The 17322-nt window shown below is 39.6% G+C and overlaps 1 protein-coding gene across 1 annotated transcript; it reads left to right on the top strand.

Moving 5' to 3' along the window:
• The first annotated feature begins 4487 nt into the window (after positions 1–4487).
• Positions 4488–9290, top strand: tmem182a (transmembrane protein 182a). Its single transcript, XM_084084705.1, has 5 exons — positions 4488–4973; positions 6618–6747; positions 7902–8000; positions 8122–8259; positions 8538–9290. The coding sequence occupies exons 1-5, from the start codon at positions 4815–4817 to the stop codon at positions 8756–8758; spliced, it is 747 nt and encodes a 248-aa protein (XP_083940831.1). The 5' UTR covers positions 4488–4814; the 3' UTR covers positions 8759–9290.
• Positions 9291–17322: the final 8032 nt, after the last annotated feature.

The following is a 17322-nucleotide window of genomic DNA, read 5'->3' as shown; positions in this document are numbered from 1 at the left end:
CAATGAGATTGTGGCTACTTTCACCCCATCTTGTGGACAAACCATGGATGTTTTTTATTTTTTGTTTTTTTAAAGGGACAACCCCGAGGTACATCAAAGGCATTCCTGTACTGTATGTACATCCCCGCAGTCGTTTTCTGATACATTCCAGATTAAGAACATAGCCTACGTCTGTATGGCAAGCCGTTTTAACATGGAATAGCTAAACTGACTGGATATATTCCAGATATTTATTTGTAATATCACAATTTTGCCAGCAAATGTGTACATGTAATTAGCGCGTATTTAATGTTTAATCAATGGTTAACTCATACATTAATTAATCGTGAATGTATCATTAATTCCTGTTAATTAATGGTGAAGTCACAACTTTAACCAAAGTTAATAATATCATTACTTAAGGCGAGCCAAACGTGGTTTGTAGATCTGCTTTTTTTTCGGTGGCTTCTATGCAGATGAGTGCACATAGCCGGGTAGGAATAGCAAGGAGGGTCGTTCTCTGGCGCTTGTTCCAAAACGCACAACTAAAAGTAAAATGTATTAGAACAGACTGAGACTGACAGACAGATGTCACAACAACTGTCTCAAGTTAAGTATGCATTGATGAAAAGAGCCATCTTGTGGTGATATACTGTAATAGCAGCCCTAGCTGTATTTCAGCTGTCATCATCGTAATGCGACATGATACTGACATGACATGATACTGACATACTGACATGTCATGATACTGACATGATACTGACCATGATACTGACATACTGACATAATACTGACCATGATACTGACATACTGACATGATACTGACCTCGATACTGCCATGATACTGACATACTGACATAATACTGACCATGATACTGACATACTGACATGATACTGACCTCGATACTGACATGATACTGACATACTGACATGATACTGACATGATACTAACCATGATACCGACCATGCTACTAACATGATACTGACCTCGATACTGACCACGACACTGACCATGATACTGACATGATACTGACCACAATGCTGACATGATACTGACCACAATGCTGACATGATACTGACCACAATGCTGACATGATACTGACCACAATGCTGACATGATACTGACCATGATACTGACATGATACTGACCACAATGCTGACATGGTACTGACCACAATGCTGACATGATACTGACCACGATACTGACCTACTAACCTGATACTGACCCTGACACTGACCATGATACTGACATGATACTGACCACAATGCTGACATGATACTGACCACAATGCTGACATGATACTGACCACAATGCTGACATGATACTGACCACAATGCTGACATGATACTGACCATGATACTGACATGATACTGACCACAATGCTGACATGGTACTGACCACAATGCTGACATGATACTGACCACGATACTGACCTACTAACCTGATACTGACCCTGATACTGACCATGATACTGGCATTTTATGTTTCCTCGGAAGAAGTTCCAGCCACACTTCATCCGGGATGGGCCCCCTGGTTATATTGGCAGTTGTTAGATGCAGGAAGAAGACTTTGTCGTCTTCTTGCGTCACTTCACCAACCTGATGCTGACACCTGAAAAAGAAAGTGCTGCTGTTACTTGACAATACTTTTCCCACATCTCCTTGATGCGTATTGACTGCTGCAAGGCCAACAACATCATAACTTCTGTCCTTCCCCCACCACCACTGCTCGCACAAGCTGCACTCTAGTGTTTATGGGCCACTGAAGAGATCGGCCTATTTGTCCCCAGATGGCTGGCTGGAAGAGGGTAAATCCTGGCAATACCATGACAATCAATGACCTCCCTCGGACCCAGGGCCTGGGTTGGTGAGAGTGGCCCTAACTAGCCAGCACCTGAGAATAAGGAGTTTAAGTGTACAGGGGTGTGGGTGTGGACGTTTTACAAACAGTCACTTCTCACCTACGCATGTCACCGACCAGCCAGCTCTTCCACCACCTCTGGGCTTTCAGGCAGTGCACACTTCTACCAGGGAGGCAGCGGGGAACACTCCTGCTGGGGCTTCCCTGGAGGCGGAGATGGACCACACTCCACCACTCCCTGGAATGGAACACAGAACACACTAAAATGGTGAGTAATTTCATGATTCTCTCTATAAAGTTTAATTGACTTATATCTTCCACACAGCAGCATACTTAACCGATGCGTGTCTCCATCCCCTCTTTTTGCCATCATTTCAGCTTGCTCTGCTGCTTGTTCTCCTGTGCCCCCCCTGGCTGCTCCTACCCCCCAGCAGGCGGTTGAACCACCTGCGTGTTCTCACAGCTCAACCTCCCATGATGCCTACCCCATCCCCAGGTGATTTTTCCCCAGAGTTCCTATCCTATAGTTTGTATTTTTGGAAGACTATACAGTAGGTTAAACTAAGGTTGTTGAGTTTTGTGCCTCCTGTGAAGTTACGATTGTGACATGTTTAAAATTGGTTGCCAACGACTGCCTGAGCTGATTCCAGGTTGTCAGTAAGATTTTGACACAAAACCTACATTTTCAGATTCAGGGATGTAAGACTTCTACAGATCTTCATTTTAGATTATTATTGGTATACTGTAACATATCAGTGTGCCATGGAGAAAGCTCAGAATGTGCTTTGATATATTGAACAGGCAGTTGTTAGGGGTGGAAGGGAGGCGTGGAATTTTGTGTGTCCTGATTAAATACAATGCAACAGTGAAAAGGCTGAGAACCACTGGTTTAGACCAGTGGTTCCCACAGTGTCTGGCTGCGGCTCCCCTGTTGGCCTAAAATAAATAAAGAAAGAAAAATAGAGTAAATCGCCAATCTACAAGCTCACAATGCTCACAAAATTACTGTAATGACATGCCCAAGATAGGGATGCCAGGTTGAAAGTGGTTAAACACGTATAATAATCTTCCAGAATACCTTAGAAGGCGCAGTGGGAAAACAATTAATAAATTATATATATATTTTAAAAACACATTACACCAATATGGAGCATTGCCAGTGGATTTATGACTTTCAGCGCAAGTGGGAAAGGGGTTTATGATTCTATACCACAACCCAGTTTGAAAGACATTTGCCTGTAACAAGTGTATAACAAATGAAGAGTCTGGGCCTAATTAAGTCAATCATTCAGTATCCCTTTGGTCAGTTTTTAAATCCAGGGATTATGATTGTGTGAGAAGCCCCTCTGTGTATCTTCTATCCATACATTATGAAGTGACTGAAACTGTTGCTTAACCTTTTGCCAACAAATATACACACGAATGCACACACACACACACACACACACACACACACACACACACACACACACACACACACACACACACACACACACACACACACACACACACACACACACACACACACACACACACACACACACACTTAAAATACAGTAACCATATATATATCTATAACCATATAGAATGGCAAAGATATTTTGCATTGGTTAAGTCAGACTGTTTCTTTCTTTGTTTTGTTTTCGGTTCTTTTGGAGCTGTGATATAACTCTTTATTTCGCCCTGTGGGACCTAGCAGATAAACACACACACAAGCACACGCACACACTCACAAAGGTCATTTTAGAAAAGTGGAAATGAAAGTGAGTAGGGAAGTGGAGGGGGCGTTTTGACTGAGTCGCATCAGTGTGTTAATTAACCAGTGTTTCCATGTGGGTGCAGTGCTAAATATCCCTCTTAGATGCTAATGACCCAGCTTACCTTAACTCACACCGGCTAGGAATAATCATTCATCTGCTTTTTAATCTTTGCTTTTGTGATGATTTATTTTTTTAATAAAACAATATATAGAGCATAGTACCCCCCCCCCCCCCACACACATACATACATACATATGCACATCTGCACACAACGCGGCACACACACACACACACACACACACACACACACACACACACACACACACACACACACACACACACACACACACACACACACACACACACACAGACACGCATTTATATATATATATACACTGTATATATGGCATATATTTACATATACGCACGCACGCACATACAGTACATACATACATACAGTATATTACATTTATTATTACTATTATTGCTGTAGGTGTTGTTGCTGTTATTAGTAGGAGCAGTAGGAACTGTTTGGCATACTGTGCTTGATAAGACCTATTGGTTGTCATTGTGTCAAGAGAAATTACTGCGTAAGGTGCGTGAGTATGTATGCACAGGTATGTGTGTATTCCACAAACAGCCCTACCAAAGTATATTTGGGATGGGTGTTGGGATAGGAATACCTTGATCCTGCATTCTCCTTCAGTCACTCCAAGACTATGCCGTGCACAAGTGGGGGTGTTCAGTTGCCAGTGGTTATTTTTGCATTGGTCTCCTCCCTCAATGTCCCCCCCAACCTCCCCTCACACCCTTCCCCATTGGGACACTTGGTTTGACAGTTGAGCACAGAAGGTGCAGCAGGCACCTTTCAATCAGACCCCAAAAATAGCTCGGGGAGAAGCTCTCCGAACCCCAGTGACAGCCAAGGGAGTCATGTGGTACAGCCCTGTCCTGCTCAACAAACACACAGCCTGAGAGAAAGGAGTGGAGGTATGATCCTGGTGCCAAGATAAAACTACGGGACAGAAATAAGGAGCTGGATATTTCTCACTCTTTGGATATACGACACAGTGCAGACGTTTGGTCAATTGAAGGAATAAGTGGGATTGTGTCTCAGAGTTTCAAGGCTCTAATCATCACATGCATAAACTTTCGTTGGGGACAGTCAGTCAGAACGTGCCCTTTCACTTACTGACTGTTGTCAGTCCTGAAGCATGAGGCTGAGCGTGGCTCAGTTCTTCGCAGGGCTCTTCGGGGCCCTGGCTGCTGTTCTAATCCTCCTCTCGTTTGGAACGGATTACTGGCTTCTGGCCTCGGAGACGTGTGACCCTAAACCTGAAGGATCTCTTGGCCCAGGGGGCATTACTGTAGAGGTGAGCAAGATCGACCTCACAGTAGAAGTTACATTTTCTTCTCATGTTTAAATTCATCCTTGGGGAGGGATGGGGTGGTGTTGTCAAAGGAAAGGTCACAGGAAACGTTGTTGTTGATGTTGTTAGAGTCTTTGGTAGAGTGATTTGCATACATTTGTAATCAAGTTTTTGTAATTGATTGAGATCCTGAAGAAAACAAGAAAACGTCCGGATGTGGCATGTGGTATTTTTACGTATTTTGTTCATTGATATTTTCCATACATTAACCAAAACAAAGAAAGAAAAGAAGAAAGGCGAAAAAGTGAAGATGCTGCCAGACTAAAACTTTTACGACACAGTACAGAATTAATTGAAAGATAATCTATGTACTATTTTCGTAGCTGTTTGTCATTAGATGGTACAATTATTCTTTCAGGAGGAACTTTACTCTCTGTAGCGAGATGCATCTTCTGGGAGTCATTTGAAATCAAACACTGTTTAATGTAGCTGGTGTGCAGCTATGCAGGACGGAGACATGCCATATGCCACATAGATAGCTCTATAAACATCACAGTCTATGTGCTATGGTATTAAATATCACTTACACATCTAACTTTTCATAGTAAGCAATGGTACTGGCATCTAGAACTAAACATGATATCAACACTAGGACCACTACTACTACTGGTGTAATGTCATTGCCTTTATTTTCTATTCCAACTATTCAGCATGTGTTGGAATTACAGTGTTTTCTATCTATTAAAAATAGACAGAACGAAAGAGTTTGGAGTTAATAAATTGTGAACCATGATCGAATGTTGGACAGTGAAATTTGTGTTATCTAACATGATCCTCTACTGCAGTTTAAAGGCTTTTGGGAATCCAGCGGAGAATGGGATTGGTTTAAAATTATCACTGTATCAGATGTTTACGATGCCATTGCACAGTTCAACAGGATAGTTTGAATGCTGTGATGCTCAGAAATGCTGCAGGGTTTTGGACAGCACAGTAATCTTGCAAGACTTCTATATAAAGCTGATGGGACACTAATAGTCCAATTAGACTGTTCAATGGAGTTGTAAAAGGTCCAAAATACATTATGTCTTATTGAATGCTGTTATTCACTGGAGCAAGCAAGAGGCAATGAGAAGAGGTATAATGATCGGATCCCTCCACTTCCCTTTCAAGAGGAAAATGTTCTCTTGCCAGGCCGTTATTGTAAATAACAATTTGTTCTTGGGTGACCTGCCAGGTTAAATAGCCTAAGGTAAAAAAAAACATGAATTGGAACTGGCTGACACCTTGCCGAAGCCACATGATGTTAGAACGGTTGCTTGTCTAGTTAAATACTTGGCTTATGTGTCAAGCTTGCACCTGTAACTCCAGTACTCATCGCAACATCCTATACAAGTGACCACATTTATTTTGTAGTGAAAATGTTCTAGTGACACGTTACTTGATTGAACAACATAATTTTTTCCTATTATGTAAGTGAGGAAAACATTATGTGAAATGGACCCCCCCCCCCTCCCCTTAGGTGTGCAGAAGCTTCTTAATTAATGTTTTAGGTTGTGAAATACAGGAGTGCTATTAAGTTAATTTGTGATAACAAAGACTTTTCTTAAAAACTAACGTCATCTAAATGTGTTCCTTCCTTTGTCTCAGCATGGAGATGTTGTGGTGGCAGATCCGTTGGAGAATGCCTCCTATACATACTACCATGAAGGATTCTTCTGGAGGTGTTCTTTCGGGGCAAATGTCGATAACAACAACCTTCTATGGAATCTCTGGTTCAGTAAGAAATACATTCACACAATGTCATCAACAATTGCCTGATCAACGTAGCAAGCAATCTAGTATGCAAAACTTAAATAAGAGGCACCAATATTTGTTTTATTTTAGCTTCCTCCTTGGTTCTATTCACTTTGTTAAGAAGTGGGTGACTGAGGAGTTCAGTAAAGGTCAGACACAAATACTATTATGGGTCCATGAGTCACATGTCAGCAATTCACTCCATGGGACAGCATAACTTAATGTGCTTTATTTGCTTTGATGTGTTGTATATAAAATACTTATCACATCATAGCGCTAGATCCCCGTCAGGTGACTATTTAGAGATCATGCCATGTGATGTCATTCTAATCCTTTGCTTTGTCAGATGATTGTGCATTCTAGTCTATTTTCTGACAGGGAGTGGGTGGGTCATTGTCACAAACATCCTCAAGCTGGCAAGGGTCTGCAGAATTCCACAGGAGTGAAAGAGCTGAGATTGATTGGAGAAAATGTTATAGAATAGAAGTCAATATGAAGAACAGAAAGTGACATGTTTGCCATCGTGTTGATCTCACTTAAGCCTTGTGTTGTATCAAGACTTCATTAGATCATTCAGTGAGTGAGAGGGAGACAAAAGCAATGTGGGATTCTGCCGCTGAGTTACCAACCGAGTTCATTTGGATACAAATATGTTAACATTTTGCAAATTAAACAAAATTCCAGTGTTGAATTTTATTAGGTGGTAAGGACTGCTGTCTTATCTCCTTTCACCAAGATTGATGTAATTTCATGATTTCTCTCCAATATTGTGAAAAGGATAATGACAAAAAGCATGATTTTTAAGCCATGCTGTGATTCCTGCATTCATTTGATTGATTGAATACTTTATTAGTCAGAAATGTAAACAGCACGTGGTACAGTAAGACATTAAGGCTAAAAGGATAACACAAAAAAAGTCCTGGGGACATTGTGGTCCTATGCATTCAATTCATCAACATAGCATAACAAATTAACACAATAATACATGTCATCAACAAATACAAATAATATATATAATAATTATATTAGTTTTGAAAGCACCATTCTCAAATCAATTAATTGGTTTTCAGTTTGTAATGTCAAGCTGTGCTACGTTCATTGCAATGCAAAAAAATATTTTACTCTTTGTCTCTCCAGCAAATCAGCCACATGCCAAAGAGTGCATGCATGCCTACCTCTTCCCATTCCCTGTATCATCTCAGACCCACAATGCAACAGACTATGATTCTGCCATAAGTAAGTGTGTCTGTCTGTGCCTTCATTCATGTTTGCCTCTGAATTGATACATTACTGTACATTTATATTATTCACAAATGTAAAACCAACCATAACAATAATTGATCATTCTATGGTCCAGTCTACAGAGGATTCTGGAGTATCTTCATGCTGATTGGTGTGGCTGCTGTAGTGCTTGGTGGGTTTGTCATCATCTGTGCTGCTCCATTTGCAAGTCATCGCTTGTATAAGGTTGGCGGCAGCCTCTTCCTGGCATCTGGTGGGTAACTATTCAAATACGCTTATGATCATTAATTACGACATGCAACAAGCACAACCATTATAGAAGTGTCTTCAGTCGCCACTCGTCAGTATACCCACATAGCAAGGAACTATAATAATGAATACAAGAGTCAACATCAAAATGTTCAGGCAATGTTTGATTTAATCTAAAATACTAAATTAACACAATAATTAAACACCTGCATTATATGTCTAGTGGCTTACATTAATAGCACTATATATTCATTTGTTGTCTAATCTGTGTCATTCTGCCAGGTCTGTTCCTGCTGTGTGTGGTGGTGATGTATGTGCTGTGGGTGCAGGTGTTGAATGTAGTGGATCTCTACATAGACCAGCGCTCTGTGGTGTGTGAAAACTTCCAGCTGTCTCTCCACTATGGTCTGTCCTTCAAGGTTGCACCCATTGGCATCTTCTTCTCTCTCCTGGCTGGCCTCCTCTTCCTTCTCATCGGCCACTCTATCAAGGTTCACTCCTGAGTAAAGTTTGTTGACCGACGGCAGGCTGATGGAACATGGGGACTAGAAGCTTCTGAAATGGTTCATGTCTTTTTACTCGCAGGCCATTTTACACTTTCATATTCGGTCAAGCAAGGGACTTTCTAGAAACTGGCAGCTGTGGTACATGGATTGCTGGAGCAGGCTGTTACAGGTTGTTTCATTCACCAGGGAGCACATAACCCTGATGTCCATGTTATGGGAATGTCATTATAAGCGAACGTTTTGAAAAAGTGTGATAAATTCTTTGAATCTATGAAACCATTGCCATTGAAATCACATCCGGCATAACCTGAAACTATGGTTCTCAATTAGATTAGATCAAATCACTTGTCCATTACACTGGTCAGCAATAGTAGCTGCTTGTAGGAAGCTGACATTTTATTTTTTATTTTGCCTTATTGTTGATTGTGTTTTTGTTATTCTATTTGTCTTTTATGAATTATGTGTTTTGGATTGTTACTAAGAATCTGTTATATCATGTTTGTCAGAATGAAATAAAATGTGTGGCTGATTTGGTTTACCAATAAAATGATTAAGAGAAATGATGGCAAAATGTGTGTTGGGTGTAAAAGCCACTAGAGGGCAATGTTGTTTCACTTGACTCACATGTTATGCTTTACCAAAAAGAAACAGAAATCATATTTTACTTATGTGGAGCCTATGTGGCGTTATGCATTTAATCACAACTTCAGAGGTAGGATCTGCAGATGAAAGTATTCACACCTTGGCTGACAGACGGGTGGTAATTTCACTCATGAATGGAGCATTTGATCAGGATTTGAATGGACTCCTGTGTTGATTCTCACGAGTCTGTATCAAGTCGGTACCTTTCAAGCATCATAATATACTTACACATAGAGAAATTCATCTGAGATTTGCCACAGAATGCAGGGGGGAAGGACACAATATAACACATTGCTTCATCTGTCAGTGTGATCTAGTTTTTACAGATGACTCTTGTGATGTGTTATAACTGCAACATTCACACTCTAGGAATGGAAATAACACTAAAATATGATGCAAGCATGTGATCTGAGAGTCCTTTCTGAAGTATGCCCACTGTATACAGTGGGCACACAGAGGTGTAGGTCACACAGAGGGTTTACTGCACAGGAGAGGTGATGCTGACTGAGGCAGACCTAAGATAAAGTCACAGATTTTGTCCTGGTTCTGACTGGAGCTGTCCTCGTGGCTAACACTCCTCTGGGAAAGAGATTGCTTATCTCTATGACTTCCTGGTTTAAATGAAATTCTAATAAGATAAAAAAGTTTAATCATCCCTCCATCCATATCCGTGTGGTTGTGTATGTGTGTGTGCGTGCATGCGCACGCATGTGTGTGTGTGCATGCGCGCGCGCGTGTGTGTGCATGTGACTGTGTGTGTGTGTGTGTGTGTGTGTGTGTGTGTGTGTGTGTGTGTGTGTGTGTGTGTGTGTGTGTGTGTGTGTGTGTGTGTGTGTGTGTGTGTGTGTGTGTGTGTGAGAGAGAGAGAGAGAGAGAGAGAGAGAGAGAGAGAGAGAGAGAGAGAGAGAGAGAGAGAGAGAGAGAGAGAGAGAGAGAGCTCTAATGCAGGTGTGAAGCAGGGTACCACCACAGCCAGGCCTTGCAGACAGTAATGTCATCAGAGTGGGAGTCCCAGCTGAATTCACCACTGTTCTGCATGATTGCCCATGATAATTGTGTGTTGATAGCGAGCGCAGGAGATGGAGTATAATTTCCACCGAGAGATTCCTAAACAAATACCTGTGCTCAGCAGTGGGATGGAGTGGAGCTGGGGTGAGGAGGAGAATAGGGGATGAGGGAGATAGGGGATGAGAGGGCGAGAGGTCTAGAGAATGAGGGAGAGGGAGAAGGAAAGTCTTAGTGGACCGCTGTTTACATTTCATGTGTCATACAGCTATACTATGAAATTAGACTTAGCCTTATTAGCTGATACAAAAAGAAAATAAGTAACACACACAATTTAAATATTAACAATTAGCAAGATTAAATTCGAAATCCCGGAATCCACAACTAAATCAACTGAATTCAATGTAAATATTAATGAGTTTTGATCAGTGTTGTAGTAAGAGCAAAAGGAAATGTGAATCATCAAGTATTAGAAATATTGGAAATAAATAAGTAAATAAAAGCGGAAATTACACTAACTACAATATCCACTACAAAGTTATTTGAAACTTAACTGAACTTGTAGTTAAAACTGAAAATGATATAAATGAGAGCTAATGAAAAACACATCTGCTTAGTGCTACAAATAAGAGTCAGTATGTTGGTGTGCATGTGCACTCTCATTACTCTTACAAGGTGAAAGGGACACCAGAGAGGAGAGATGTGGAGAGTCAAAAGAGCAGATAAGTTAGACTCACAGAAAAGACTTGTATAGACCCATGTATATTTAACCTTGAGGGAGGTTTAAGTTAATTGGAAAGCACTCTTTGCCTGAGTGCTCTCACCTCATGGCACATATAGTGTCGTTATCATAGTTTATCTTCCAAATGTATCATAATCCTGCATGACATTCAAGTCGGATTTCATTTAAATCTGATTAATTTCAACTCTCAGAAAAAGGAAGTATTTGAATTGCATGAACAATATGGCAAGTCATATTACACGCTGCTTTCCTCTTTAGAGATAGTTTTACATAATTTTTGATTCGTTTTGAAATAATGAATAGACAATGGGCTGTATAATTGTGAGAATTTACAATTCAGAACACTACATTGTATAATCACCATGCATTATTCAGATAGTTGAGCACATAGGTCACTGGTGGTAATGGCACAAAAAAGTTACTTAAATCCTCAACAAACAACACAATGCTTTCAAAAAAGTACTTATAATATGGAGCCAATTAATAGAGTTTGAAATATCTAAAACTTTGTCTTTTGTGTAAAATAATATACTTCACCATCACAAAAGTAACACAAAAAAATGACATTTAGTAAGGTATTTTAAGTGTAGCGCATACATATTTTTTCCCCAAGAGTGAAAATGACCAGTTTCAACAGAGTCCGTAAGTTCAGAGAGTCTTAATGATGCATTAAGTATAAAAAGTGGTGCTACACTGTTACACCTGTATGGAGTGGCTCCTCCATACAGGCTCCTCCTGTAACATTCACCGTCCTCAAGCCTCAGTTTGTGCATAGAAATTGAATTCCAAAGTGCGTATGGATAGCTCTTGAAAATACTCAAGGTCTCTTGTTTCAAAGGAATGCTAATATTTTATATTGTCCAACATCACTCGTGCTCCTCTTTAAATGGCCAGAGTAACAGTCTGTAGGAGATGATTGGCTCTCTTGAACTACCTTTTCCTTTTTACATGTTCATACATTATTAATAGTACGTTTACCCACAAACCCTAAACAAAGAGTGATTCAGTTCAACATTTAATTACTTTTATCACATGGTTTCATTGCAAACACAAGAGTTTGGTTTTCACTTTATTAGCTTTTTCAACGCAACACTCTTGTGTGATATCAGTGGTTAAATGAATCAGCACATAATCTTTAATTTGTGTTAAGTAAATACACAGAATGTTGTGTAATCCATGCATTCAGAGAATATATTAATGCTCAATAGTCCAGTCCGTTTTATTTCCTTTCAGCATTGCTACATTTCAGAACCAAGCAGCTTCATATTTGGGCTTGTCTTCCCCTCGAGCAATTAATTAATGCTACAGTACAAACAGCCGATGGATTTTGTCATGAATATTCAAACAGGCCCCATGCATATCATTTCTTATTCAGTGTTGCAGCAAGGGGCTCTGGTGAAGCAGGCATCATAGCTTCAAAGCCTGTGGGGTGGTAGTCTTATACTGTACTTATCTATCTTCATCTATAGGGTACAGTAAGTAACCAATTTATCTGACTTGGTGTGCATTAAAAGGTTGTCTGATTAAAATGTGATGCCATCGATCATTTTCCACTACAACTTTGGTTCACTCCTATATTATGTTGCATTCTCATCCTCTAGCTGTACATCACATTAGTTTTGTTCTATTAAATCGTTGCTTTTGACCAAAATGACAGGAAACAATTCCAGAAGCCAGTGAATACATTTACGAAAATAATCTGGGGTGTTAATTCAACTCTGAAAGTGTAAAATGGAGAGTAAATAAGAGTCAAATGTTACACTTTCAGAGTTGAATTAACACACTCTGTGTCTGACAAAGAAATGTGTAGTGCAATAAAAAGTGTTTGTTTGTTGTTCCATTCCACTGAACCGTAAGCCCTCAGACTGTTTTAATGTTGTACATGTTTATTAATGCCGTTTTACAAGAGGGCACTGTCATATCCCTTTGTCTTAAGCACGTCAGTATGTGTAAATTAATTCAAAAATATACGCATACAAGCCCTATTTAACATATTTAATAACAAAAAATATACAATTCTAATGTAACTATTCACATTTTTTTTCTTTCTGTGTGTTGTTCTTCATGTGTATTCATAAGAGTTGCTTCATATGCAACCTCACCTCATTAGAGTAACATTTATGAAAATCATTATGTATTACATATTGAAATTACGCAAAAGGAAACAAGGCCTATTACTAACAGTTGAACTACATCTGTACAGACATAAGAGTCACATAGCACAGCTAATCTAGGTGACATCTCTCTGAAGTTAGAACAGGTCAACCGGGCGACGTGTGTCCTGGGATGTCAATACACAAACCTGTAACAGCACTGACCACAGCACACAATCTCACCATAGCTTAAAGTTAAAAGTTAAAATACATGCACGCTACCTGATCTTTAAATGATTAAAAGTACTAAAAGCAATACCTGTTAACCATATTTTATATATATATAAAAGTATTAAAAACAATCCTTGTTAACTATATTTTATATATATATATATATATATATATATATATATATATATATATATATATATATATATATATATACGCACGCACGCACGCACGCACGCACGCACGCACGCACGCACGCACGCACGCACGCACGCACGCACGCACGCACGCACACACACACACACACACACACACACACACACACAGAGAGAGTATGTAACAATGTGTTACATATAACAGTCCAGAAAATATGCAAACAGAAAGGCAACTACATAGACACAGACCGGTGAAAGGGACATTTTAAATACACAAAATTGCAGTAAGATTTTAAGCTGGATGAAGCAACGGAGACACAGACATGTACTTTACCTGTTGATTTCCAGACGAGGGACATCATTTTGCTTGAAGTTCTAAATAACTCACTTTAGCAGGACCGTGCTGAACAGTTTCGCTATTTTGTCTCAACATGGCTGCACACTGCCTGGATATGCTCCCTCAGTTGTCGGCAGATTTGTTTTTATACCGGATCCTACTTGCAAAATTAGACCTTTGACCCCTGGTGGGATCAGCGTTTCTTTAATGTAAATCTTGAAAGGAAATGTCTTTTACAGATTTTGCAATGGTAATGGAGACTTTATATTAATTGAAAGATAATGTTATCCTGGAAGTTGGGGGAAGCAGAGCCCGGTGGATAATGTATCTACATGCAGATGTTAAATGAATGTTAATGTTCATGCATTCATGTATTTATACTTTTGGATTGTTATTGAGTTTGCCCTTATATTCTCAATGCTTGGCAGATCTGTCATTTGATCTTAACTATGCTGTTAGCTTCTATGTAACTATTACAATATGTTGTGTGCCACAATACACAGTATTTTTTACCTTTTTATCTGTATCAGTTTTGCCTGTCTGTTTGATTGTTTATTCTACTGATTTATTTTTCTTGCCCGTATTCAGTACAACCGTTACTGTCCATCAGATCCTGTCGATCCTTTATTGTCTCTTCCTCCACTCTGAATTTCATCACAAATTTCACATATTTTTGGGTGATTTATGTTTTTTGTTCACTTTCTAAGACATGGAAAAGCCATTTGAAGGGGGCATACAGTACTTTCAGAGCAGGTCATATGCCTACAGGACCATATGAGGGCTGGTAAATGTTACGTTGATAAATAAACATTATTTAAAAGATCTGTCAGCCTCTGTTAAAATGTCCCCATAGCCGTGGTTCATTTGATTCACTGCTCTCGGGGTAAAGAATATTTAATTACCACTCTGAATGACATGAATAATCACAAGTTGGATTTTCTTGTAGCCACCAGCACATTGAGAGGAATTGTGCATTGATGCTGAATATTTGCTCACTAAATTCTACAGTATTTAGCATTATAATTCAGAAGTTCTGACTAAATTGTTTTCCATGTTTTCAGCTTTTGGTTCTGCTAATAAACAGTTATGGCTACAAATATTATCGAAAGATATTTATAACCACAGATGCTCGGTTGCCTGTAATAGTGCAGCCTCCAGTTAATATAATAGATCTAAATCCCCCCCAGTCATAAACATGTATCATTCCAACATAGTTGGACGTAGATGAAAACTATGTAAACACTTGCATGTCCATGAGTGCACAGTGCACATCTGTGTGTGTGTGTGTGTGTGTGTGTGTGTGTGTGTGTGTGTGTGTGTGTGTGTGTGTGTGTGTGTGTGTGTGTGTGTGTGTGTGTGTGTGTGTGTGTGTGTGTGTGTGTGTGTGTGTGTGTGTGTGTGTGCGTGCGCGCGCGCGCGCATGCACGCACACGCACAACAATATGTGTGTTAATGTATTTGTGTGTATCAACCATGAACCTCTGACCGTGCTCCAGTCATTTAGCTTTTTCCTCACACTCAGCAGACAATATCAGGGTAAGCACCAACTGACACCTGCTTGTTGGCACCTGCTTGTTGGCATGGTGACATCTGTGCTTCCGGGATGGGCAAGGGGCATCTGCTCAACAGATAAGGGAGTTGAATGAGTTGCCCCTGGTAACGGGGTTCTGAGCAGGCTTTGGCACCAAGGTACAAGGGACAGTGGAGTATGACCAGATGAATTCCTATTGACCACCCTGATGGGGTGGAGTCAGGGCGGTCCCCCCAGTATGACATAACAGCAATGGCCGCCATGTGAAGGGTGTGATCGAGGAAGACTTGGACCGTTGTTCTTGTGACAGCCTTAACAGTTGGTAAAAAATGTGTCCATTAAAAAGACATAACGTACATCAGGTCTAAGTGACAAACTATCTTGTTTAAACTGTTTATATTGCATACCTGCTACTGTATGTCTGTTGTCTGTTACATTTTGTGTGAGCAAATACATATACTGTACATAAATTAGGTCTCATCTCTTATAAACATAAAAAACTGTCCATATTTCTGATGCATGGTGAAGAGATGCTGGATCTGTCTAACCTTTCTTTGGTTTCTGCTAACTGTCTTCATTCCTTTTCTTTTGAACTCTTTCCCTCTCCAACACCTGTTCCTTCAACCTGTTCCTGTACTGGTTCTATTTTAATTATTGCCCTTGAACTTGCATTATACATTGTTCCATAACCAGAAAGTTTTTTTTTAATTATTACTAGATGTGGCTCCATTTAATTTTCATTTCAAGTTACTGACCAGGTTTTTAATAATATGATTGCTGCATTATAGAGTCAATGCTTTTGACATGTTATTGACATGTCTGCATGTTTTATTGATCTGTTCCACAGTTTTGAAACATGTGCACAGTAGAGATAAACATTCAGAAATCAATAAGCACATTTTTAAAGTTATACTGTGATAAGATTCCTCATTTGTTATTGATTTAGACACAATTTTCCTATTGCAATGGTTGTATAAGAATAGTCTGGGTTTGATTATTGTATCTGTAATTAAGGATTGCACTTTGCTTACAATAACTGCCATGTACTGTACATGTAGTGAATATTGCATTTTACTTACATGAAACCTAGCATCCCTATTCTGGGGCGAACTGTGAGAATGAACCATTTAGAAGCTGCAATTAGTACAGAGGCCGGAAGTTGGTTCAACCGAACAGGTGTATAATTCACCATATAACATGTCACAGGCGCTCCAACACAGGTGACATGGTGGCGCCTAGCTCTCATCTTACCACCAACTCAATCTGTTTGATACTGGCAGCATTTTATAGTCAGCTGGAGGCAATTAGTGTGGACTCCACAATGTCAAGGGGTAGATTAATGAATAATACAAATACATAAATACATACTTTAACTCATAAAATCTATTAAAACTCCATGAACTACACCACTAATGATTCTCATACCACATTATACTACAACAATATCCTTAGCAATTCTAAACATATTACAACTCCCCCTCTGCCATCCTGACTTGGTCCAGCCCAATTACACTGGAAGACACCAGCAACTTGGTACATGTTAAGTTTTCAATCCTTGCTTAACGTTACAAACATATTGCACTTCTCTATATATTCACTTACTATATGTAAAGTGCCATTATGCTGTGCAAACATGTAAATATCGATGCTGTGCAAATAATCAATATTTCAATCAAGTTATAATGTGCACAAATGGGTAGCAGAGGACCTCTCATGAACCATGGCCAAAATAGCCTTAGTATCTAGTGTTTAAGTGGTTAATATAACATTTCAAAGTTTGAAGGTGTGTCACTTGCAGTCTTCTCCTTCTTTAACCTTCGCTAAATGC

The sequence above is a fragment of the Gymnoscopelus microlampas genome, assembly GCF_963454915.1.
Source record: "Gymnoscopelus microlampas genome assembly, chromosome: 17".
Lineage (NCBI taxonomy): Eukaryota > Metazoa > Chordata > Actinopteri > Myctophiformes > Myctophidae > Gymnoscopelus > Gymnoscopelus microlampas.
Note: the sequence above shows the minus strand (reverse complement) of the source record. Positions and strands in the feature narration are given on the sequence as shown.